The sequence below is a fragment of the Cervus canadensis genome, chromosome 15 (genome assembly GCF_019320065.1).
Source record: "Cervus canadensis isolate Bull #8, Minnesota chromosome 15, ASM1932006v1, whole genome shotgun sequence".
Taxonomy (NCBI): Eukaryota; Metazoa; Chordata; class Mammalia; order Artiodactyla; family Cervidae; genus Cervus; species Cervus canadensis.
In genome coordinates this window covers 68295054-68320893 of record NC_057400.1, presented here as the reverse complement: position 1 = coordinate 68320893, position 25840 = coordinate 68295054, and the positions used below count along the sequence as shown (strand labels likewise).

At 44.3% G+C, this 25840-nt stretch overlaps 1 protein-coding gene across 3 annotated transcripts in view; it reads left to right on the top strand.

The window, feature by feature from the left end:
• Positions 1–8343: 8343 nt before the first annotated feature.
• The window catches only part of HIBCH (3-hydroxyisobutyryl-CoA hydrolase), a 107927-nt gene continuing 90430 nt past the window's right edge, over positions 8344–25840 (top strand). The window contains exons 1-2 of one of the 3 annotated variants that reach the window (XM_043487855.1): positions 8344–8512; positions 18930–18972. In XM_043487855.1, the coding sequence (XP_043343790.1) occupies positions 8478–8512; positions 18930–18972 (78 nt within the window). In that variant the 5' untranslated portion in view covers positions 8344–8477. The remainder of the gene's footprint in view (positions 8513–18929; positions 18973–25840) is intronic. The other 2 variants (XM_043487853.1, XM_043487854.1) reach the window with 2 other exon arrangements.

The following is a 25840-nucleotide window of genomic DNA, read 5'->3' as shown; positions in this document are numbered from 1 at the left end:
TGTGATCTTGCCTTCCACTATCTTTTTAAGTGACTATTTTGCTCCTAAATACAGGCAGAAATTTTACAAATTTTGATTGATCTTACCACTAATAACATGGGATGCATTATCTTGGTTTTTTAATTTAAGATTTGGAGGCAGGGCTCTCAGAGGGTTTCTGACCATTGAAGCTGCACAGAATACTGATATTCACAAGTTTCTCTTTTGTTACCTCTGTATCTTTGGGAAAGTGAATGTAGCATTAAAAATAGTCACAAACCTCACCAATGAAACACCAGAACAATAAAAATGTGACTCTGAAAAGGACTCCAAGTCTTCTCATATAAGTGGAAAAGCATATGATTTTGACAGTCATTTGATTTTATTTCTCCTCCCCCAAAGAAATAACAAATATTAAGAAATCCAAAGTTCATAAGAGCGAAGTATATGCATACTTTAAGATAAATTTTAGTCTTCTTACATATTATTATTACTATGTATGTGTGCGTGCGTAGTTGCTTCAGTTGTTTCTGACCCTTTGCGACCCTATGGACTGCAGCCCACCAGGCTTCTTGCCTGAGGAATTCTCAAGAAAGAGTACTCGGGTGGGTTGCCATGCCCTCCTGCAGGGGATCTTCCTGACCCAGGGATGGAACTCCCATCTCCTGTGGCTCCTGCATTGCAGGTGAGTTCTTTACCGCTGAGCCACCAGGGCAGCCCATTACTATGTACAGATGCATACAATTCTAGGGAATTGTAGGGAAACCTCCAGGAGTTTAAAGGCTATAATTATCACAAAAGATTTTCCTGATTACATAGTTTCCGGTTGACCTTGCTAACATCACAGTATTTGTAACTCTACTTACCAAACTTGGTAGGACAGGTCAATTTACACATCTACTCATTTGGGGATGTTTTAGTGGTAATATAAAATATTTATTGCTAAACTGAAATCCTCAAGATGGTATATAATATGCATACTTCAAAATAATGAAGCTAATTTGACATTACATATTAGAAACATGCCCATTATTAGAAATATGCAAATAAACATTTGTACTATTATCATGTGCCAAGGCTTATGTTTTTTGAAAAGACAGTGCTTCATAACGTCAGTGTTATATCTTGGGTTGTATATATAAGGGTTAGGCATGAATTTTTATTTTAATTATTAAGGACACAATTGTGCATGCAATATATCAAAATCAAGCAATAAATGAAAGCTCTTATGTAAGAAATCTGATTTGGAGTCACTACCTTAAGGAAAAAACATGTCTTTCAATCTTTAATGTGATATAATCACCACCTGGTGGCAACTTACTAGAAACCCAGTGCATGTTGAAAATTCATCCGAAAAGTATTTGGGGAATTACCTACAAAGAAAATGTGGTAGGTTTTGTGTAATGTTTTTTTTATGTCCTTAAAAATCACTTTTTGTTGCAAAAGAATTATTTACTCTCAAGAGAAACAATAAAAAATATAAGTTGTAACAGAGAAGTAGAGAGTCATGCCCCTTTCTACTACCACCCAAGGATAACTGCTGCTAATATTTTGGGTGTATATTCTTCTACAGTGTTTCTGTGCATATATACACAGATTTTTTTTCTAACAGAAACCATCTTTGTTTTTGAAATTTCTTATTTTATTCATGCTCCTAACTCTATCAACTGCTGTTTGAATCAATACATTGAGCATGGATACTGGCTGATGATCTGAGAAATAACCCATCATTGCCTACCAAATTCACATAATCCTGGAACTCATGAACATCCCCAGTATCCAAATAGATTGTTAAATCTCATGATCTCTGAATCTAAAGTGACCAATTTATAGCTCAAAAAAGTTAAACCAGGGACTTCCTTGGTGGTCCAGTGGTTAAGAATCTGCCTTTCAGTGCAGGGGAGGTGGGTTTGAACCCTGGTTGGGGAACTAAAATCCCACATGCCAAGAAGCAATTAAGCCTGTGCCACAACTACTGAGCCTGTGAACCACAATTAGAGAGTCCGTGGGCCACAGTGAAAGACCTCACATGATGTAATGAGGATTCCATGTGCTGCAACTGAGATCCAAAGCAGTCAAATGCATAAAAAACAAAACAACCTGAGTTCTTCTGAGTAGCCTTTTCTGACTCCTAGACTATGACAAGTGGCCCCACCCTGTGCTCCCCCACTGCCCCATGTACACTCCAAGGCTGCAGGGCCCAACGCCTAACTCAGCATCTGAATCATTAGAGGCCCTCAGTGACTAGACAAAGCACCAAGAGACAGGCAGATACACCGCAAGTGTGTGTGAAATTCCATGTGACCACAGACAGAGGAAGTTGAAAACAAAGGGCACTCAGAAATGTGGCTCAAAGGGAAGCAATGTTAAAAAATTTTTTAGTCACTGGTTCAATTGTTAAATTTAAATTAAAAATAATTCATTCCCTCAGTTGCACCAGACACATTTCAAGTGCTCGGGATCACTTGCATCTGGTGTTGAACAACATGTGTGTGTGTTAAGTCGCTTCAGTCATGTCCAACTCTGTGGGACCCCATGGACTGTAGCCTGCTAGGCTCCTCTGTCCATGGAATTCTCCGGGCAAGAACACTGGAGTGGATTGCCATCCCCTGCTCCAGGGGATCTTCCCAACCCAGGGATCGAACCCTCCTCTCTTACGTCTCCTGCATTGGCAGGCAGGTTCTTTACCACCAGCACCACCTGGGAAGCTTGAACAACATAGTAATAGACAACTGTGAGATTTTTTGGCAACTAACTAATAAGTCAAAAGGGTATCCTAAGAAGACCTGTTAGTAAAATCAGTAAAGGATGTGATGGTTGAGAGGAGAGAAGTTACATCTGGAATGAACATACATGAATATGGGTACTAGAATGGCAGCAGTGAGGTGTTAAGAGGAGTGGGCAAATCTGAGATAGGGTGCAAAGAAACCACTGGTATGCCTTGATGACTGATTGGCAACGAGAGAAGAAAAAACTATTCAAGAGTGGTAGCCAGCCTCCAAACAGCCCTCAATGACCCCTGCCTCCCAGTAATCACACCCTGGTGAAGTCCCCTCCCACACCGTACCAGGGGTGGTCTGTGTGACCCATAGAATAAGACAATAGTGATGATGCCTCATTCCCAAGGTTAGGTTATAAGAGATATGGTGGCTTCTGTCTTGGTGGCTCTCTTTTGGATCACTTGGTCTGGAAGAAGCTAGCTGCTACTTTGCGAGAAACCCTAAAGACAGGACCTTGAGGCTAGAATTGAAGGCTGCCAACAGGCATGTGAGGGAGTTTGGAAGCAGGCTTTTCTGCCCCAGGAGAGCTCTCAAATGACCACTGCCCCAGCTAACGAACTGGCTGCAATTTCAGCAAAGATTTTGAGCCAGAACCACCCGCCTAAGTCTCTCTCAGATTCCTGAGCCTCAGAATCAGAGACATAATAAATGTTCATTGTTTTAAGTTGCTAAAATTTGGGGTAATTTGTATCAGCAACTGATAACTATTACATCAAGCACTAATAAAAAGATAATCTAATTTAAAAATGAGCATGAGAGTTAAAACTGCTACTTTACAGAAAGATTAAAAAGTATATGAAAAAGTGCTCAATATCATGAGCTACGGGGGAAATGTAACCGAAAACCACAATGAGATAATACTATACACACACCAGGAGACTAAAATTAAAAAGACTGACAGCACAAAATATTGATAAGGATGTGGAGCAATCATAATTCTTTTTTTTTTAGGTTGAGATATAATTCATGTATAATACAGATTTACCAATTTAAATTATGTAATTCAATGGTTTTTAGTATAGTGCAACCATCACAATGGGCTTCCACGGTAACTCAGTGGTAAAAAACCCACCTGCCAATGCAGGAGATGCAGGAGACTCGGGTTTGATCCCTGGGTTGGGAAGATGCCCTGGAGAAGGAAATGGCAGCCCACTCCAGTATTCTTGCCTGGAAAATCCCATGGACAGAGGAGGCTGGCAGGTTACAGTCCATGGGTTCAAAAAAAGAGTCAGACATGACTTAGCAACTAAACAACAACAAAAAAATCACAACATACTTTAGAATACTTTTATTACACCAAAAAGAAACCCATATGACTTAGCCATCACCTCCAGTTGTCCCACCACTCCTCCCAAGCCCTGCTGCTAAGTCACTTCAGTTGTGTCCGACTCTGTGCGATTCCATAGACGGCAGCCCACCAGGCTCCTCTGTCCCTGGGGTTCTCCAGGCAAGAATACTCCTAAGCCCTAGGCAGCCACTAGTCTACTTTCTATCTCTCTATATTTGCTTTTTCTAGACCCTCATATCAATGGAATCATAAAAAATGTGATCTATTGTGACTGGCCTCGTCACTTTGCAGTGTTTTCAAGGTTCAATCCTGTGGTATAGCACATATCAACAGTTCATTTGTTTTTATTGTCAAATAATATGTTATTGTGGGCATATATCACTTAAAAAAGCACCACTTAGGCCAACTTTTTGTTGATTATAAATAATGCTTTCAAAAAAGATTTGTGTGGACTAAGTTTTCATTTCTATTGGGTGTATATACAGAAGTGGAATTGCTAGGTCTCATAGTAACTCTGTGTTTAACCGTTTAAGGGACTGTCAGACTTCTTTTCTGAAATGGCCACGGCATTTTACATTGCCACCAGTATTTAGGATTCCAGTTCCAACACCAACACCTGTTATTATCTGTCTTTTTGATTATAGCCATCCTACTAGGTGTGAAGTCACATCTCATCATGGTTTTGATTTGCATTTCCCTGATGGCCAATAGTATCAAGCACCATATCATATGATTATTGATCATTTGTACATCTTCTTTGGTCTTCCCTCGTGGCTTAAACAGTAAAGAATCTATCCGCAATGCAAGAGACCTGGGTTCAATCCCTGAATCAGGAAGATCCCCTGGAGAAGGAAATGGCAATCCACTCCAGTATTCTTGACTGGGAAATCCCATGGACAGAGGAGCTTGGTGGGCTACAATCCATTGGGTGGCAAAGAATTGGACATGACTTAGTGACTAAGCAACAACAATATCTTCTTTGGAGAACTGTCTTTTCAATCTGCTGTCCATCTAAAAAATTAGGCTATTTGTCATTTTTTACTATTGAGTTGTTACAGTTCTTTACATATTGTAGATACCACCTCCTTACCATATATATCATTTGCAAATTTGTTTCCCATTCTGTGGATTGTCAGCAACTAGAATTCTTAGTCTAAAATAATACAAACACTGAAAAAGGTTTTAGGTTACATAATTTGCCCGAGGCCATTAAACTCTTAGTGTGCTAGATGCAGGTCAGGACTGAAAACATAATTTGTGGAGCTTAGTGCAAAATGAAAATGCAGATTCCTTTGTTCAAAAATTATTGAAAGAATAGCATTAAAGCAAAGGCATAGTCCTTCTAAGCATGGGGCCCTGTGAGCCACAGATTATACACACATGAAGCTGGGGAATAGGGAGGATTTGAATTTTGGACTTATCTTGGGAAACCCCATGCTTTTCAAAGTAAACCACGCTGATGATTGTTCATTTTTTATGCACACTAACTGATGGTGATGTCAGAGTTCAGTTCAGTCACTCAGTTGTGTCTGACTCTTTGCAACTCCATGGACTGCAGCAAGAAAGTCTTCTCTGTCCATCACCAACTCCCGGAGTTTACTCAAACTCATGTCCATTGAGATGGTGATGCCATCCAACCATCTCATCCTCTGTTGTCCCCTTCTCCTCCTGCCCTCAACCTTTCCCAGCATCAGGGTCTTATCAAATGAGTCAGCTCTGAGCATCAGGTGGTCAATATTGTAGTTCCAGCTTCAGCATCAGTCCTTCCAATGAATATTCAGGACTTATTTCCTTTAGGATGTACTGGATGGATCTCCTTGCAGTACAAGGGACTCTCAAGAGTCTTCTCCAACACCACAGTTCAAAAGCATTAATTCTTCAGTGCTCAGCTTTCTTTATAGAGTCCAACTCTCACATCCATACTGCTGGAAAAACCATAGCTTTGACTAGTTGGACCTTTGTCGGCAAAGTAATGTCTTTGCTTTTTAATATGCTGTCTAGGTTGGTCATAGCTCTTCTTCCAAGGAGCAAGTGTCTTTCAATTTCTACAGCCACCATCTGCAGTGATTTTGCAGCCCAGAAAAATAAAGTCAGCCACTGTGTCCACTGTTTCCCCATCTATTTGCCACGACGTGATGGGACCAGATGCCATGATTTTAGTTTTCTGAATGTTGAGCTTTAAGCCAACTTTTTCACTCTTCCCTTTCACTTTCATCAAGAGGCTCTTTAGTTCTTCTTCACTTTCTGCCATAAGGGTGGTGTCATCTGCATATCTGAGGTTATTGGTATTTCTCCCGGCAATCTTGATTCCAGCTTGTGCTTCATCCAGCCCAGAGTTTCTAATGATGTACTCTGCATGTAAGTTAAATAAGCAGGGTGACAATACACAGCCCTGACGCACTCCCTTTCCTATTTGGAACCAGTCTGTTGTTCCATGTCCAGTTCTAACTTGCTTCCTGACCTGCATACAGATTTCTTAAGAGGCAGGTTAGGTGGTCTGGTATTCCCATCTCTTTCAGAATTTTCCACAGTTGATTGTGATCCACACAGTCAAAGGCTTTGGCATAGTCAATAAAGCAGAAATAGATGTGTAGCATAGTCAATACAGCAGAAGTAGGTATTTTTCGGAATTGTCTTGCTTTTTTGATGATCCAGTGGATGTTGGCAATTTGATCTCTGGTTCCTCAGCCTTTTCTAAATCCAGCCTGAACATTTGGAAGTTCGCAGTTCAAGTACTGTCGAAGCCTGGCTTTGAGAATTTTGAGCATTATTTTGCTAGCATGTGAGATGAGTGCAACTGTACCATAGTTCGAGAATTCTTTGGCATTGCCTTTCTTTGGAATTGGCTTTCTTCAGTCCCAAAGAAGGTGATGTCAGAGGGTGATGGCAAATAGCAATTTCCCACAACTGGTTAAAAACTGAACTGGAAGTCAGGAGTTCTTTCTGTTGCCCTGTTTGACCTCTGTTCAATGAGTATTTGGTAATTATACTTGAGTTAAGCAGAAAGGTAATTTTGGACCAAAGCCTTGACAGTATATCCACAGATGTCAACTTGCTGAGACTAACTCTTTCAAATTTCCTCTCTCTGAAATTCTTCCTTGAGTTTTTCCTTCTTAATAAATGTATCAGTGCTTCAGTGGTGATGAAATGTTTGCTGGGGGACATCTGGGTGTATCAGGTCGCAGAGGACCAATCTTCTGTATCTATGTAATAGCGGATACCAGTGGATGAGTTAAATTTTGGTTTCATTCAACAGGAGGCTACTTTCTAAGTGCAATTATGCTTTCACTGATAACAGTAACTTAGTACAGTTGAAGACATATCTACCACCTCTTAAGGAGACAATTCTTGTCTGTTATTAATTAAGAAAGAGTGGGGAATTTATAACTTTTCCAAAAAACTGGAAATATTAATATTTCAATACTAATATGAAAGTTCTAATATTAGGCTAGCAAAAAATTACATAAATGTCCTCTTTTTATCACATATATTTCATCCATTTGATTCTCAGAATAGGAAGTAAGTTTATATTTTTTAAAATTAAAAACAAAAATTTTTTGACCCCACCCGCAGGCATGCGCGATCTCAGTTCCCAAACCAGGGATAAAATTTACGTCCTCTGAAGTGGCTCGCTGCGCAGTTTTAACCACTGAACCGCTAACAAAGTCCTAAGCTTATATTTTTAATTTTAAAAAAGACCTTAAAGCTCCAGAAAAGTCTCTCCTGTCACTCTTCGACAGTTAAACTAAGCGGCTTTTTCCAACAGAGCCCATAGCGAGCAATCTCCTCCCACGCTCCCCATCAGCCCGCCTCTGCTCTCTGACCGCGTCTTCAGCCCCGAGTCGACCTCTGCCTCCAACTGGGCCCCGTCCCGGCCCCGCCCCGCCCCGCCTCCGCCCCGCCTCCGCCCCCGCCCCGCCTCCGCCCCCGCCCCGCGTTGCCCCCGCCCCGCCCCCGCCCCCGCCCCCGCCCTGGCCCCGCGTTGCCCCCGCCCCCGGCTCCGCCCCTCCCCGCCCCGCCCCGGCCCCGCCCCGCCCCGGTTCCGCGTCGCCCCGCCCCGGTCCCGCCCCGCCCCGGCCCCGCCCCGCCCCGGCTCCGCGTCGCCCCCGGCCCCGGCCCCGGCCCCGCCCCGCCCCGGCCCGGCCCGGCCCCGCGTCGCCCCGCCCCCGGCCCCGCCCCGCCCCCGGCTCCGGCCCGCCCCGGCCCGCCCCGGCCCACCTGCCTTCTCTCGGCCAATTTCCTCAGCAGTTGCTCTGGCCCTGCCCCTCAGCGCGGCGCAGCGGAAAGGCCTGCTCTGGGCCTCTCTAGCCCTCTGGAGGACTTGCCGTCTGTTTCCGGAGGCGTCTGGCGCCAGTAGGCGGGTCTGACGTGAGGAGCCACGCTGAGTGGGCTGCTCAGTCAGCGCTGCTTTAGGCTCCGGTGTTTTGGCAATGGGGCTGCAGGAGTTGTGCAGACTCATGTCGAGGTGAGTACGCGAGCAGCTAAGGACAGCCTCGTCACTTGCGGTTGCCCGGATGAAAAAGGTCGGGAGTGGGGACTGTCTGGCCTTGAAGTTTCGCGTCGCCTTTGGAGACGCAGCGCTCAGACCCGACTCGCCCGGATCAACCCCCCTCCCACCTCCTCCGAGTCTCGCCTTACTCCTTCTAGCACCGTCTTCTCAGCATCGCCTTCGTTTTCTACCTCTCTGGCTCTTAGGCAGCCTGACCTCCATTCCTTTCCTTCTTTAGAGTTGAGTAAGTTTGAGGGACGCGCAGAGTTTCAACTTGGAGGAATTTTATGGCATTTTTTTGTGCTGCTAACAAACATTCGTGCTTTGCTAGGTATCTCTGTGCTCGTGGTGCGACTATTGTTCAGATCTGTCGCATGATTCCAGCATTGGTATAGGTGTCTGAAACTTTGAGCCGTGTGTTGCGCACACGCAGCTTGCCTTGGGGAAGTTTGTGTGCAGACATGTTTAACTTTTGAAAGTACTGCCCAATGCAGCTTGAGCTCAGCTGAGAAAATCTGGTAGCGATCACTGTAGAAGGGCAGTTAGGCTGCAGCAGTCCTGAGGCCGTTTGCCTGCCCCCGGTGTAGCAGCTAGGACCACTTGAAGGGAGAGCCGGCTAATTAGCTTGACGGCTGAAATTCCCTGGGGTTTTGAACCTTGGCTTTTGCCTTGGGGAAAAGAGATGGGAGTGGTTTTTTGATTTAAGGAGAGTTACGGCTTTAGAGAGGGCTTGCTAGGTGGCTCTAGTGGTCAGAAACCCACCTGCCTATCCAGGAGACATAAGAGACCACGGGTTCGATCCCTGGATGGGGAAGAACTCCTGGAGGAGGAAATGGCAACCCACTACAGTATTCTTGCCTGGAGAATCCCATGGACAGAGAAGCCTGGCCGGCTATAGTCCATAGGGTCGCAAAGAGTCGAACACGACTAAAGAGACTTAGCACGCACAGCTTTAGAGCAGTGTGTCTTGTTTTGACAGGCATCCATGGGCCTGGGGGGCTTCCCATGTGCCGCTAGTGGTAAAGAACCCTCCTGCTAGTGCAGGAGACATAAGAGACGTGGGTTTGATCCCTGGGTCTGGAAGATCCCCTGGAGGTGGGCATGGCAACCCGCTCCAGTATTCTCGCCTGGAGAATCTCATGGGCAGAGGAGCCTGGTGGGCTTATGGGCCACAGGGTGGCAAAAAGTCGGACACGACTGAAAGGACAGCATGAATGCGCGCTGCGGACCTGTTGTTCAGTATTTGAAAAAAAAATAGAAGAGTTGCTTTCCTTCCCCCCGTGTGTTTTTTTAAAAAAATTATTAACTTGTTTATTTTTATACCTTGAAATTAGTTGTCCCTGTGACTCTAACTAGCTCACAGAGAGACTTGGCAGATATAAAGAAAATCAGTATATGTAATCACTGCTGCTGCTTTTTTGAAGCTTTGAACAAATATCAAATTGTTTGAGAAACAAATTGGGAAGGCATATTTATTAACAAAATTAAATGACTTGGGAAAGACTTTATCATTTCCAGAGCTCAGGTTGGTTTTGTACCGCCCCGAATTGCAAGGTGCACTGATTAGGCAAGTCCCGGACCCATTTGGGGACTTTGATCAGAGATGCGTTTTCCAGGGCTAGGCCTGGTATGGGTATTACCCTAGCAAAGCAGAGAACAGAGGCGAGTTTCATCAAGTCTATAACAATGTAGTCTACAAATGTATTAAGTTATAGAGTGCCAAAGTTTTCCGAGAGAAAGTAGGGCCTCTGTGCTGTGGTTGACATTGTTGTCCAGTCCTTAAAGTCTGGCTACGCTTGGCTTTTCGGCCAGCGCCTTGCTTTCCTACTACCATTCTTCACTACTTATCTTGCCCTGGTGCCAATACAGTCCTTGGAATTTGTTGTCATCGTTGTTCCCCAATAGAGTACCTCACTCTGAAGATAACTCTCAAGTTTGTATGACTAACCCCAATTTATCCTGAGCTCTAGTACTATTCACAACCACCTGAATGTCTTCTTTGCACTGCAGATGTACATTTGGACATAACTGCAACCCTTGTTCCACCTTTGCACTTTCAACTTCTTAGTACTACCCATCCTTTTAGATTCCTGAAGTTATCTAAGTTCTCCCACACTCCTAATCCTTATCTCTTCCTGCTGATTTGAATTTGAACACACTTCTCATGATCTTATCATGCGTTCATTTTGTGGAAACTTGATTTATCTCTTGTTCAGTCCCCAAGTCATGTCTGAGTCTTTGGGACCCTTTGGACTGCAGCTCACCAGACTTCCCTGTCCTTCACCATCTTCCCGAGTTTACTCAAACTGATGTCCGCTGAGTCAGTGATGCCATCCAATCAGCTCATGCTCTGTTGTCGCCTTCTCCTGCCTTCAATCTTTCCCAGCATCAGGGTCTTTTCCAGTGAGTAAGCTCTTCAAATCAGGTTGCCAGAGGATTGGAGCTTCAGCTTCAGCATCAGTCTTCCAATGAATATTCAGGGTTGATTTCCTTTAAGATTGACTGGTTTGATCTCCTTGCGGTCTAAGGGTCTCTCGAAAGTCTTCTCCAGCACTACAGATCAAAAGCATCAATTCTTTGGCGCTCAGCCTTCCAACTCTCGCATCCGTACATGACTGCTGATTTATCTCTCATCTGTTTGCAATTTGAATAGATTCTGCACATGTTCAGTTCAGTTGCTCAGTCATGTCTGACTCTTTGCGACCCCATGAACCACAGCACTCTAGGCCTCCCTGTCCATCACCAACTCTCGGAGTCCACCCAAACCCATGTCCATCGAATCGGTGATGCCATCCAATCATCTCATCCTCTGTTGTCCCCTTCTCCTCCTGCCCTCAGTATTTCCCAGCATCAGGGGCCTTTCCAATGAGTCAGCTCTTCTCATCAGGTGGCCAAAGTATTGGAGTTTCAGCTTCAGCATCAGTCCTTCCAATGAACACCCAGGACTGATCTCCTTTAGGATGGACTGCTTGGATCTCCTTGCAGTCCAAGGGACTCTCAAGAGTCTTCTCCAACACCACAGTTCAAAAGCATCAATTCTTCGGAGCTCAGCCTTCTTTATAGTCCAACTCTCACATCCATACATGACCACTGGAAAAACCATAGCTTTGACTAGGTGGATTTCTGTTGGCAAAGTAACGTCTCTGCTTTTTAATATGTTGTCTAGGTTGGTCATACCTTTCCTTCCAAGGAGCAAGCGTCTTTTAATTTCATGGCTGCAATCACCATCTGCAGTGATTTTGGAGCCCGGAAAAGTCAGCCACTGTGTCCACTGTTTCCCCATCTATTTGCCATGAAGTGATGGGACTGATGCCATGATCTTAGTTTTCTTAATATTGAGCTTTCACTCTCCTCTTTCACTTTCATCAAGAGGCTCTTTAGTTCTTCCTCACTTTCTGCCATAAGGGTGGTGTCATCTGCATATCTGAGGTTATTGATATTTCTCCCGGCAATCTTGATTCCAGCTTGTGCTCCCTCCAGCCCAGCGTTTCTCATGATGTACTCTGCATATAAGTTAAATAAGCAGGGTGACAATATACAGCCTTGACGTACTCCTTTTCCTATTTGGAACCAGTCTGTTGTTCCATGTCCAGTTCTAACTCTTGCTTCCTGACCTGCATATAGGTTTCTCAAAGGCAGGTCAGGTGGTCTGGTATTCCCATCTCTTGAAGAATTTTCCACAGTTTGTTGTGATCCATACAGTCAAAGGCTTTGGCATAGTCAATAAAGCAGAAATAGATGGTTTTCTGGAACTCTCTTGCTTTTTCAATAATCCAGCGGATGTTGGCATTTTGATCTCTGGTTCCTCTGTCTTTTCTAAAACCAGCTTGAACATCTGGAAGTTCATGGTTCACGTATTGCTGAAGCCTGGCTTGGAGAATTTTGAGCATTACTTTACTAGAGTGTGAGATGAGTGCAACTGTGTGGTAGTTTGAGCATTCTTTGGGATTGTCTTTCTTTGGGATTGGGATGAAAACTGACCTTTTCCAGTCCTGTGGCCACTGCTGAGTTTTCCAGATTTGCTGGCGTATTGAGTGCAGCACTTTCACAGCATCATCTTTCAGGATTTGAAATAGCTCAACTGGAATTCCATCACCTCCACTAGCTTTGTTCATTGTGATGCTTCCTAAGGCCCACTTTGCTTCCCATTCCAGGATGTCTGGCTCTAGGTGAGTGATCACACCATCGTGATTATCTGGGTCATGAAGATCTTTTTTGTACAGTTCTTCTGTGTATTCTTGCCATCTCTTAATATCTTCTGCTTCTGTTAGGTTCCACCATTTCTGTCGTTTATTGAGCCCATCTTTGCATGAAATGTTCCCTTGGTATCTCTAATTTTCTTGAGGAGATCTCTAGTCTTTCCCATTCTGCTGTTTTTCTCTATTTCTTTGCATTGATCACTGAGGAAGGCCTTCTTATCTCTCCTTGCTGTTCTTTGGAACTCTGCATTCAAATGGGAATACCTTTCCTTTTCTCCTTTGCTTTTTGCTTCTCTTCTTTTCACAGCTATTTGTAAGGCCTCCTCAGACAACCATTTTGCTTTTTTGCATTTCTTTTTCTTGGGGATGGTCTTAATTTCTGTCTCCTGTACAGTGTCACAAACCTCCATCCATAGTTCATCAGGCTCTCTATCAGATCTAGCCCCTTAAATCTATTTCTCACTTCCCCTGTGTAGTCATAAGGGATTTGATTTACGTCATACCTGAATGGTCTATTGGTTTTCTCCACTTTCTTCAGTTTTAGTCTGAATTTGGCAATAAGGAGTTCATGATCTGAGCCACAGTCAGCTCCCGGTCTTGCTTTTGCTGACTGGATAGAGCTTCTCCATCTTTGGCTGCAAAGAATATAATCAGTCTGATTTCGGTGTCGACCATCTGGTGATGTCCATGTGTAGAGTCTTCTCTTGTATTGTTGGAAGAGGGTGTTTGCTATGACCAGTGCGTTCTCTTGGCAGAACTCTATTAGCCTTTGTCCAGCTTCATTCTGTACTCGAGGGCCAAATTTGCCTGTTACTTCAGATGTTTCTTGATTTCCTACTTTTGTATTCCAGTCCCCTAAAATGAAAAGGACATCTTTTTTGGATGTTAGTTCTAGAAGGTCTTGTAGGTCTTCATAGAACTGTTCAGCTTCTTCAGCATTACTGGTCGGGGCATAGACTTGGATTACCATTGTATTGAATGCTTTGCCTTGGAAACAAACAGAGATCATTCTGTCATTTTTGAGATTGCATCCAAGTACTGCATTTCAGACTCTTTTGTTGACTATGATGGCTACTCCATTTCTTCTAAGTTATTCCTGCCCACAGTAGTAGTAGTAGTCATCTGAGTTAAATTCACCCATTCCAGTCCATCTTAGTTCACTGATTCCTAGAATGTCGATGTTCACTCTTGTCATCTCCTGTTTGACCACTTCCAATTTGCCTTGATTCATGGACCTAACATTCCAGGTTCCTATGCAATATTGCTCTTTACAGCATCGAACCCTGCTTCCATCACCAGTCCCATTCACAACTGGTTGTTGTTTTTGCTTTGGCTCCATCCCTTCATTCTTTCTGGAGTTATTTCTCCACTGATCTCCAGTAGCATATTGGGCACCTACTGACCTGGGGAGTTCCTCTTTCAGTATCCTATCATTTTGCCTTTTCATACTGTTCATGGGGTTCTCAAGGCAAGAATGCTGAAGTGGTTTGCCATTCCCTTCTCCAGTGGACCACATTCTGTCAGACCTCTCCACCATGACCCGGCCGTCTTGGGTGGCCCCACACGGCATGGCTTAGTCTCATTGAGTTAGACAAGACTGTGGTCCTGTGATCAGATTGGCTAGTTGTCTGTGATTGTGGTTTCAGTCTGTCTGCCCCCTGATCCCCTCTCTCCTTGCCTACCATCTTACTTGGTACATGGCTGCCATATTAATCTTACTAATGTTTACTTCAGTGCCATCCATTTCTCTGCTTAGAAGCTTTTAGAGGTTGTCCTCTTACCTCTGGAATTAAAGCTTCCCAGCGTGGGTTTCAAAGATTTGGCTCCAGTTTACTTCGTGAATTCAACGGTACTTACTGTTCTATTAACCGCTCCTGGGAGATAGTATCCTAGGCACTTCTGTTATCCAGTGGCCGAACTAGACTATTTGTTCTTATTGTTTCTTACTTCAGATCCTTGAAGTCCAAGGAGATCAGATCAGAAACAGATATTTAAACAAAAGTAATAGTTATCAACTCTGGGGATCAATGTCTTAGAGGAAAAGAAGACCAGGTTTAGAAGGCAGTGGGTGATCAGGGAGCCTCTTCAAAGAGCCTGACTCCTTAAGTTGTTAGTAATGCTCATTCCCTCCTGCATCTCCTCTGTGGTTTGCTGAACTGGATTCTTCCGGTTTGCTTCTTGGTCTACCTCTCTTTACTTCTATGTAGTTGTTTCTGAAGACTCAATACTTGATTCAGTTATGTTTTTTTCTATGCTGAAAGTGAAAGTGTTAGTCGCTCAGTCGTGTCCGACTCCCAGAGTGGACTCACACTCATGTCCATCCAGTTGGTGATGTCATCCCACCATCTCATCCTCTGTTGCCCGCGTCTCCTCCTGCCTTCAATCTTTCCCGGCATCAGGGTCTTTTCCAGTGAGTTAGCTCTTTAAATCAGGTGGCCAGAGTATTGGAGCTTCAGCTTCTGCATCAGTCCTTCCGTTGGAGGAAGGACCCCATCCACTGTAGCCCCTTCCTGTGCTGGGTCACCAGCTCAGATGCAGGTGCTCAGATGGGAGCGGTGAGTGGTGCTGGCTGGGAGCAGCAGTGGGGCTGAGCGGGGAACTAGTGAGCGGTGGGGGGCCTCCCTGGCGGCTCAGCAGGGAGGAATCTGCCTGCCCGTGCAGGAGACGTGGGTTCCATCCTGGGCTGGGAAGATCCCCTGGAGAAGGAAATGGCAATCCACTCCAGTATTCCTGCCTGGGAAATCTCACAGACAGAGGAGCCTGGTGGGCTACAGTCCATGGGGCCGCAGAGAGTCAGATGTGACTTAGCGGCTAAACAACAAGTGAGCAATAGAGAGCCTTCTGTCTCAAGGAGACAGCTGTTCAGCCCGGGGTACTGTTGCCATTGTGAAACTTAGGCCCAGGGTTTCCATAACAGTCAGTATTTCTGGAAAGGCTGGAAAACTGCATTTTTAAGTGAACTCTCTTGATTTTAAAAATCTTTGTCATTTTAAAATCCTGGTAACCATACAACACATTGGTAGGCACAGGCAGCCATCAGGCCACAGGTTTCAGCCACAACTTTCTAATTTATTCCCCATAGAGAACTGAGAGGTTTGTATGCCTCACTAATTGTCTATGCATGTAACTTGTTTATGGCTTTAGCTAACCTTTCTTTCAAACTCTGGTCTCTTCTCCACTCACTGTTGAATATTTTTACTTATACCATTATAAACTCAAGAAATTAAAAATAGAATTCATATTTCATCCTACAAACCGGATAGTTTCCTTTCCAACCTTTTCAGTACCTATTTCTCCCGATTCTCCTGGCTTGAAATCTTGGGGTCATTGTTGGCATAATTCTTTTTCTTTTCCATTGAGTTTTTACTTCATAATAACTTTGTAAATCATGCTTTTGTTTCCACAGTTGCTCTTCATCAGTTTATGTCTGAATTACTTGGCCTTGTACTTGATCTTCTATTCACATTCTACTTTGCCTGCTTCTGCTATAATAATCTTCATTAAGCACTGTTTTTATTATATGGTCATCTTAAACAGGTTCACTGAAAGTTAATTTTGTAAGCCCATGTGTGCTTTTTTTTTGATAATCAAAAATCTAAATGATAAGCTTCTCATTCTTCTTTGTTGTTTTTAACCTTAGCATGTATCAGGATCACCTGGAGGGTTTGTTAAACATAGGTTTCTGAGCCTTTCTGCACAGTGTCTGATTCAGTAGGTGTGGGATGGGGTCAAGTATTTGCATTTCTACCATGTTCCCAGGTAAACTGATGATGTAGGCCCAGGAACCATCTTTGGAACAACTGCTGCTAGCAGCAGAGTTGATAATCATGTGAAGGAAGTAAGCCTTATCAAGTGAATAAGTAAATTAGCAGTAGCTGGGATGTGCATGCCACTTCCCTTCCACCAGATGGCATTCTGGTAGCCAATAGGAAGGAATCTGAAGATCATAAATTCAGAATTACTTGGAGACTGAAGATGTAGATAGACTTTTGAGTTATAAACGTTAATACCAGATTTTAAATAATAGTTGAGTATAAGTTGGAACTTATAGAAGTAATATGATTATATAGAATCTGGCAGGGAACTTAGTTGTACTTAAGTTCGTTTTCTATTTTGCTTTATAGTAATTGGTCCAGAGATTTTTTTGACCTGTAAATGTGATATACAGTCCTTTGAACTGATGTTTTATAGGTTTATATTAACTTTCTTCAAATGAAATAAATTTTTTTTGAGCTTCATTGGTTTATTCACCTTTTCCCCTTCAGTGTGGACTTGAATTTTTCAATACTGGAATGGTGGAACAAATTTGGGTTAGTTTCCTTTAAAAAAAGTTTTTTTAAATTGAAATATAGTTGCTTTACAATGTTATGTTAGTTTCTGCTGTACGGCAAAGTGCGTCATTTGTACGTATACATATATCTCCTCTTCTATAGATTTCCTTCCCATTTAGGTCACTGCGGATCATTGAGTGGAGTTCCCTGTGCTAAACAGTAGGTTCTCATTAGTTACCTATTTTATGTGTAGTAGTGTATATGTCAGCCCCAGTCTCTCAATTCGTCCCCCATCCCTGCTGTAACCATAATATTCTTGGCATCTGTGACTCTATTTCTGTTTTGCCAATAAGTTCATCTGTACCATTTTTCTAGATTCTACATATAAGCAATGTTATATGATACTCATTTTCATCTTTCTGACTTTTCCCCCTGTCTTTCTGTCTTTTAAAAACAATTTTTTTTGGCCACATCACACAGCATGTGGGATCTTAGCTTCCCAACCAGGTATGGAACCCACACCTCCTGCAGTGGAAGCCCAGAGCCTTAATCACTGGACCACCAGGGAAGTCCCAAGTGAAATAAAATTCTCTCTCATCAATAAAACTGGGACTTGAAGCCAGGCCTTGTATTTCTGTTTATTCTTTATGCTACAGGTAGTCCTTCAATTATTACATAAAACTTGCCCGTCTGGCAGCGTTAGCCTTGAAGTGACATTTGGGTACTGGCCATTAAGGAATTCTGGAGAAGGAAATGGCAGCCCACTCCAGTATTCTTGCCTGGGAAGTCTAATGGACAGAGAGGCCTGGCGGGCTACAGCCCATGGGGTCGCAAAGAGTCAGACATGACTTAGTGACTAAACAACAACATTAAGGAATTCAGAGTTATTCTGGGGGACTTCCCTATGGGCAAGTGGCTAAGACTCCTGGGTTCCCAATGCAGGAGGCCTGGATTTGATTCCTGATGAGGAAACTAGTTCCCACATGCCTCAACTAAGAACTGGCACAGCCAAATAAATATTAACCAAATAAAAAGGAGTTCAGTGTTATTCTGGATCTAAAGAAATTAGCACTTAATTTTTTTGATACTTAATTTTTCTTTCTGGAAGTTTTTGAATTAAGTTGAAAAAAGTTTTAGAAATGGTGCTTTAGGGTAAGTATAGTTCAGATTTTAAAAGTCTATATGAAATTTATTTTAGAAATACTTCTAAAGCTAGAATCTGTCACTTCAGGTTAATTTTTGTGAAGTATTGGTTTTAGTGACAACTTGTCTGCACTTTGGAATCATTGAGGAGGAGCTTCAAACAAAATATGTGTCCTATTTTGTTGTGTTAGGACACACAATGTCTGTACCCTACCATAGTTTTCAGAATGTCCTATGCTTGGGATCACAATATATAGCCTCTTCAGATTGACTGCTTTTGCTTAGCAGTGTATATTTAAGGTTCCTCTCTATTTTTTTTTTTTTTTTTTATGGAGTAGTGTTGTTTCTTTTTATTGCTGAATAGTATTTCATTGTGTATATATACCACCGTTTGTTTATCCATTCAGCTATTGAAGGACCTCTTTGTTACATCCACATTTTGGCTAGTATGAATAAAGCCATCATCAACATTCACATGTAGGAGGACGTAAGTTTTCAGCTCATTTGGGTAAATACCAAGGTGTGCAGTAGCTGGGTCATATGATAAGGGTATGCTTAGTTTTTTGCAAAACCACCAAACTTTCTTTGAAAATGGCTGTATTGTCTTGCGTTCATACCACAATGACTGAGAATTAAACTTTTTTTTTTTTTAACTTTTTGTTCTTTTTGTTTAAACTTTTGTTCAAAGAAGCTAAAGCAAGCAAAAGGGAATGTAGTATTTATACACTGAAACATGACTACCCACATTACTGTGTTCATTGTATTCTACATTTGTTTCAGGTTTAATTCATACAAAAGGACTAATATCATACTGCAGCATTTGGTAAGTTTGGACTTTGTTTTGCTGGCATTATTAGATTATGATGGGTAATTTTAAATGTCATTGTTAAGGAAGTAGAGAAATACTGGCAGATGTTGTTGACCATGATACACTGTGGTTTCCAATTTTATAGTGTCAAATTTGACACATATAACTTGTAGGAGGTGGCATAAGGTTATAGGTAAGAGGATGAATCTTCAGGTCAGAATGCTTAGGTTTAAATAATGGGTGTACTACTTAATCTTGGGCAGATTACTTGATCTCTCTCAGCCTCCTTTATCGATATTTTAAAAAGAGGGATATTAGTATTCACCTTAGAGCACTTATGAATAATAAATAATTCATTAAAAAATCTAACACTGCTTGGCATATGATAATCATTTAATACATGTTACCTACTATTGTACCAATAGTACCCTTCCAGAGCTTAGATGGTCTTAGTTTATCATGTTGTAAGGAAGAAATGATTTTTATTCATTTTTCTATATCTCCACTATAGACTGAATCTGTCCCCCCAAATTCATATGTTGAAATCTAATTGCCAATGTGTTGATATTTGGAGATGGGGCCTTTAAGAGGTGGTTAGGTCAGGAAGGCCGAGCTCTCATGAGAGAATCAGTACCTTTATAAAGGAAACACCAGAGAGCTCCCTCCACCCTTCTGCCTTCTGAGGGAGGATGCAGCGAGAACTGGGAGGTGAGACCTCACCAGACACTGAATCTGCAGGCGTCTGGATCTTGACTTCCCAGCCTCCAGAGTTGTGAGAATCAAATGCAGTATAAGCTATGCAATCTATGGTATTTTTGTTATAGCAGCCTGAATGGGCTAAGGCACCCTCATACAACCCGACAAGCACCTTGCACATAAAAATGACAAGTCACTCTGATGTAGCACTTATGGCATGCCAGGTGCTATTCAAAGTACTGATACTTATTGTTAATAGTTCAGTTGATTCTCATAGTCTTATGGGATAAATAACTATAGATCTGTCATCTGTAGTTCTGAAACCTCAAAATCAGACATTTGTGGATATTTGTGGTAAATGCATTTGGTGGCTGTCTTGCTGTTCACACTGTCCGCAGTGACCGCGGAACCCAGGGTGTGCAAGGCACAAGCTAAGCGACTGGAAAGAGACTCAAGGAGCCGTAGGAACTGCAGACACATTTATTCTCTCCCGGCTGGCACGGCAGCCATAACACGGCCTCTCTTCTGGCTGATGCAGCAGCCGTAGCAGCAGCCGTAACATAACCAGAAGGCAGCTGTGACACAGCCATAGCATAACCTCTTATAACATAACCGTGACGTCGCTCCAGTGTAGCCCCGATGCCGCAGCAGCAGCTGGGGCTTTCCTGGTGAAGCTCATGCAGGTGCACGGCACACACTAGCCTGTGGCCGAGCGAGTACCTCGTGATGCGCATGCGCAGTACCGTAAGCATCTCAGCTGTTACACACCGTGCAAAGTCATTGTCCACGGGACATGGGGCAAGAGGGCACATTCCACCCCTTCAGGCTATAGTCTATGGGGTCGCAAGAGTCGGACATGACTTGGCGACTAAGCCACATTCACCCCTTCAGGGTCTCTCACCTCACCATCTATGCACAGTCCATCTTCCGCGATATTCCCTTGGCAAGTAATGCTGATCTTTCAAGTTACATCTCCCAACAGCAGTAGCGATAACAACAGTTAATCCCCAAAACAGGAAACCCAGTGCCAGGTATCACCTGGAACTCATGTTGCAGTCCTTGCCCTCATGGGGCCAAAAGAGCCACCCACTGCACGCGGAGTGCCTTTTACTTCCATGGCCGAGTCCAGTCCACCATCTGTCCTGGTGAGATTTCAGGAAAGCCTCCAGGAGCAACTCTACCCCTGCTGGGTTTTTTTTTTTATTAAGGATCCACAAACCTCCCCCGCAGGCGCCAGGCCCACCCCTTCTAGGAGGGTTTTTTTTTGTGTGGTATTCATGGATCACCCACATGATTCCAGATGCTTTCACACTGTTCTAAATCTGCAAGAGAATCAGAGGTTAGTAGCACATCACAGACACAGCCTTTACAGTACACTGTCCTACTAAACCTACATCACAGGACCCAGCCTTTACAGTATACTCATCACAGACACAGCCTTTGCAGCCCAATCCGCATCACAGACACAGCCTTTGCAGTACACTGTTCTAAACCTACATCACAGACCCAGCCTTTACAGTATACTCATCACAGACACAGCCTTTGCAGCACAATCCGCATCACAGACACAGCCTCTGTAGCACACTGTTGTGAATCTACATCACTTGGCCGTTATCAGTGAGGCACTAGGAACGGGAAACTGCTCTGGCTTGCCATAAACAAGGCTGCACTCAGCACCAGTGTCACCCAGGGCCATTACCCTTTGTACACCAGCTAGTGACCAGTGAATTGCAAGTTCTCCTTGGGGCCTCCAGTCCCTGTTTGGGCTCGGGAGGGTGCCTTGATCTGAGCCCTATTCACAGTGAAAAAGGGCATCATCTAAAGGAACATCCTGGGTGCCATGTAATCTTCTAACCGAACCACCTATTTCTCTTGCTTCCCGAACTTGGTCGACTGCTCCTTCAGTCTCAGTTGCCTCCATAGCTCTCTAGGAGCAGAGCTTTGGGCTGTCTGTCAGTTTTATTTTTGTCAACTCCTGCTGCCAGCAAATCAGCCCACATTTGCATTCTTATCACCTGGGTGGGGCTGTTACTAGCTTGAGCCCCCTTCAGAGTCTTCACACTTCTGATCCCCCGTGCCTGTGGCCATCCCTATTTCTCCCAAGCTAGCCACCATCGAGGTCACCGCACAGATGGGACGGCCCACATAGGGCGCAAGAATAGCAGTCCGGGATCCAAAGTGGTAGATGGGGCATTGTTCAAAATGGCATCTCAAAGGCTGCCAGTAAAATGCTCATCATCTAGGCCTCGGCATTTGGGTTAGATATCTACTGCTGCATGCCCAGTTCTCTTGCCACTTGGGTCGACTCGGGATCGGTATGCCTCTTAGAGTGTCCGGGAGCTCTCCCGTGTTCGACCACAGGGTACAGATGGCACATTAATCCCATTCCATCAGGGTGTGTGTTTTGTTAGGTGCACCCTGCGTGAGCCACCTAGCATTCTGTAACCTTTGTCTCCACGAGGGGTGAGTGGTTATAGATGCCCGTCTTTCTACCTTGTACCCGGAACACAAGATGCCATCTACCCTGGTATCCCAGAGTTGCAAAAGCATACTGCCAAGGGTTCCCTGTGCGTTTGCTGAAACTGCTTACCCAAGTCAACCAACTTCACCTGAGTATATGGTGGACACCTCATTAACTCAGTCACATTGGGGCCCACTTGAGGATGTCCCCCCGCCCCTAGGTCACAGGCTGCTCATGTTTACCTTCTGCTGCACAGTGGGCCTCGCTGCCGAGCAGGGACCCGCAGTCTCATGGCCTTCATCATCACTGTCACTTACCGCCTCACTGTCAGAGATGCTGGGTTCCCCAGGGCCACGGGGTTCTTGCTCCGACACCAGTACACGCTACTCCAGTTCGTCCAAGCATCTCTGCACATTGCACTCCGGTGTGGCATCACGGAGAGCACCATCCGTATTTGCCTTCAAGGCAGCCGGGGAGATCCGCCATTTGGTGCCAGTGGCGGTCCATGCCGCCTTGTCCAGCAGACGGGAACTCACCACCTGTTACACCTTTTCAGTGCTATCCAGTGAACGTCCACCACTTCGCGGTCTTCCACCGGAGCCCACGCCAGGAGGATCGCAGCCACACAGTACCACGTGCTGTGGGGTGGCCACTGGCTTCCTCCATCCAGTGGAGCCTCAGGCTCTTCTCCCTTCTGGGTATCCTGCTGCCTCTTCTGTGGAGCCTCAGGCTCCTCTTCCTGCTGGGTATCCTGCCAATTACACCACTTGTGTTGCTCTTCATCCTGTTCCTGACACCAGCTGTCTTGCTGTTCACACTGTCCCCACTGTCCGCTGAACCCAGGGTAGGCAAGGTGTGAGCTGAGAGGCTGGAGGGAGACTCGAGGAGCTGTGGGAACTGCAGACAAGTTTATTTTCTCCTGGCCGGCACGGTGGCCATCACACAGCCTCTCTCCTGGCTGATGCAGCCGCTGTAGCAGCCACAACATAACCATGATGTAACCGTAGCAGACTCACATAACATAATCACTGCGTTGCTCCAATGTAGCCCTGGTGCAGCGGTAGCCAAGGCTTTGATGGTGAAGCTCATACAGGTGTACTGCACACTCCAGCCTGCAACCAAGCGAGCACCTTGTGAGGTGCATGCAGAGTGCTGGGAGTGATCTCAGCCGTCACACAGGCACGCAGTCATTGTTTGCAGGACACGGGCGAGAGGGTGTGAGGCAGGGCGTGAGAGAGCCGGACTGGTGCCATCGTGTTAGTTTCCCCACAGTGGCAAAGTACGACTGGAACACACTTCTGAAACTCTTTTTGTCTTTATCCTAACTAGTGTAAATATTCATGGTTTGGCGCAGAGGTAGTAAAGCATTTGGTTACAGTGTACTGACCCAGACTCTCAGTGATATGTACTTTTACTTTTCCAAAGTCTAGAAAATTTTCTGAATTTTGAAATGCATCTGGACCCAAGGAGTTTTGATAAACAGACTATGGTCTTATCTCTACTTACTGAATCAGAATCAGAGGGACAGAGAGGCTAAATAGTGTGCCCCAATATCCACATCTCATCAGTGGGAGATGGGATTTGAATCCAGGCTATCTGGCTCCATGGACTGCCTACTGCACTTTAGAGCCTGTGGCAGACTGGGAACAGAGTAACCACTGCAGCGCGTTTCTCCATCCAGCCTAAGTGGAGAAGGGCATGTGAAAACTGGAGTCTCACCCTTGCTTATTTAAGTCAGCTGACTTACACAGAGGCTGAGGAGTTCCCTGGAGAAACAATTTAGGACAATGTTATTTTTCATATTTAGATTCTTATTTAGATACGCACACAAGTGGAATACCCACTTCCTGTGTTCTTGCCTGGAGAATTCCATGGACAGAGGAGCCTGCTGGGCTACAGTCCAGGGGGATGCAAGAGTCAGACACGACTTAGTGACTAAACCACCACCACAAGTGGAATAGAAAGACATGGCAATCCAAATGTCTTGGGATTGTGTGACCTGGGGTATAAACCACTTTGAGCAAAGGAATGTAAACTGGACTCTCATCAAGGCCTGAGGGCTGAATGGTTCTAGGTACCAGTGATGGTTTTTACATGTCCTCAGATCTGGGGAGAGAGGAGCTTCCCAGGTGGCACAGTGGTAAAGAATCTGCCTGCCAGTGCAGGAGACATGAATTTGATCCGTGGGTCGGGAAGATCCCCTGGAGAAGGGAATGGCAGCCACTCCAGCATTCTTGCCTGGAAAATCACGTGGACAGAGGAGTCTCGTAGGCTGTTGCCCGTGGAGTCGCACAGTTCACGTGACTGAGCACATACGCACACAGAAATAGGGAAGCTGTATCCCAGGAAGTCCTTCTGTGACCCTTCTCATGACCTCAGGGCTGAGCGCCGTTTTGACTTCATAGTGGAATGATGGAAATATGTCACTGATGGCAGAACTTTAGGCAGAGTTATGAGAAATGGATAGAACTGACTCGTGTTAATAGTGTGACATTCCTTTTGACCCTTCAGAAATATTATATGGACCTTACCTGCCTCCTGAGAAATCTGTACGAAGTTCAAGAAGCAACAGTTACAAAAAAACAACAACAACAACAAAAAAGAAGCAACAGTTAGAACTGGACATGGAACAACAGACTGGTTCCAAATAGGAAAAGGAGTACATCAAGGCTGTATACTGACACTCTGCTTATTTGACTTATATGCAGAGTACATCATGCGAAATGCTGGGCTGGATGAAGCACAAACTGGAATCAAGATTGCCAGAAGAAATGTTAATAACCTCAGATGATGATGACACCACACTTACGGCAGAAAGTGAAGAACTAAAGAGCCTCTTGATGAAAGTGAAAGAGGAGAGTGAAAAATCTGGCTTAAAACTCAACACTCAAAAAACAAAGACCATGGCATCCGGTCCCATCACTTCCTGGCAAATAGATGGGGAAACAATGGAAATAATCACAGATTTTATTTTCTTAGGCTTCAGAATCACTGCAGATGGTGACTGCAGCCATGAAATTAAAAGACGCTTGCTCCTTGGAAGGAAAGCGATGACCAACATAGACAGCAAAGCAGAGACATTACTTTGCTGACAGAGGTCCTTCTAGTCAAAGCTTTGGTTTTTCCAGTAGTCATGTATGGGTGTGAGAGTTGGACCATAAAGAAAGCTGAGCACTGAAGAATTGATTCTTTTGAACTGTGATGTTGGAGGAGACTCTTGAGAGTCCCTTGGACTGCAAGATCAAACCAGTCAATCCTAAAGGAAATCAGTCCTGACTATACATTGGAAGGACTGATGCTGAAACTCCAATATTTTGGCCACCTGATGTGACGAATTAACTCATTTGAAAAGACCCTGATGCTGGGAAAGATTGAAGGCAGGAGGAGAAGGGGATGACAGAGGATGAGATGATTGGATGGCATTACCGGCTCAATGGACCTGAGTTTGAGCAAGCCCCAGGAGTTGCCGATGGACAGGGAAGTCTGGCGTGCTGCAGTCCATGGGGTTGCAAAGAGCCAGACACGACTGAGCGACTGAACTGAGCCTGGAAAGGAGGTCAAGGTTCTGCATCTCTGCAGATGGGGTTTGTCAAGCTAATGCAAGCCAGTGGGACCTATTAATGAGGTCTTATTTATGTTCATAGGCTGAATGAGTGTTCATAATGTTATATTTAAAACTCATATACAGAATTTAATTTAAAATGCAGAAGCTCATTTTTTTTCCGC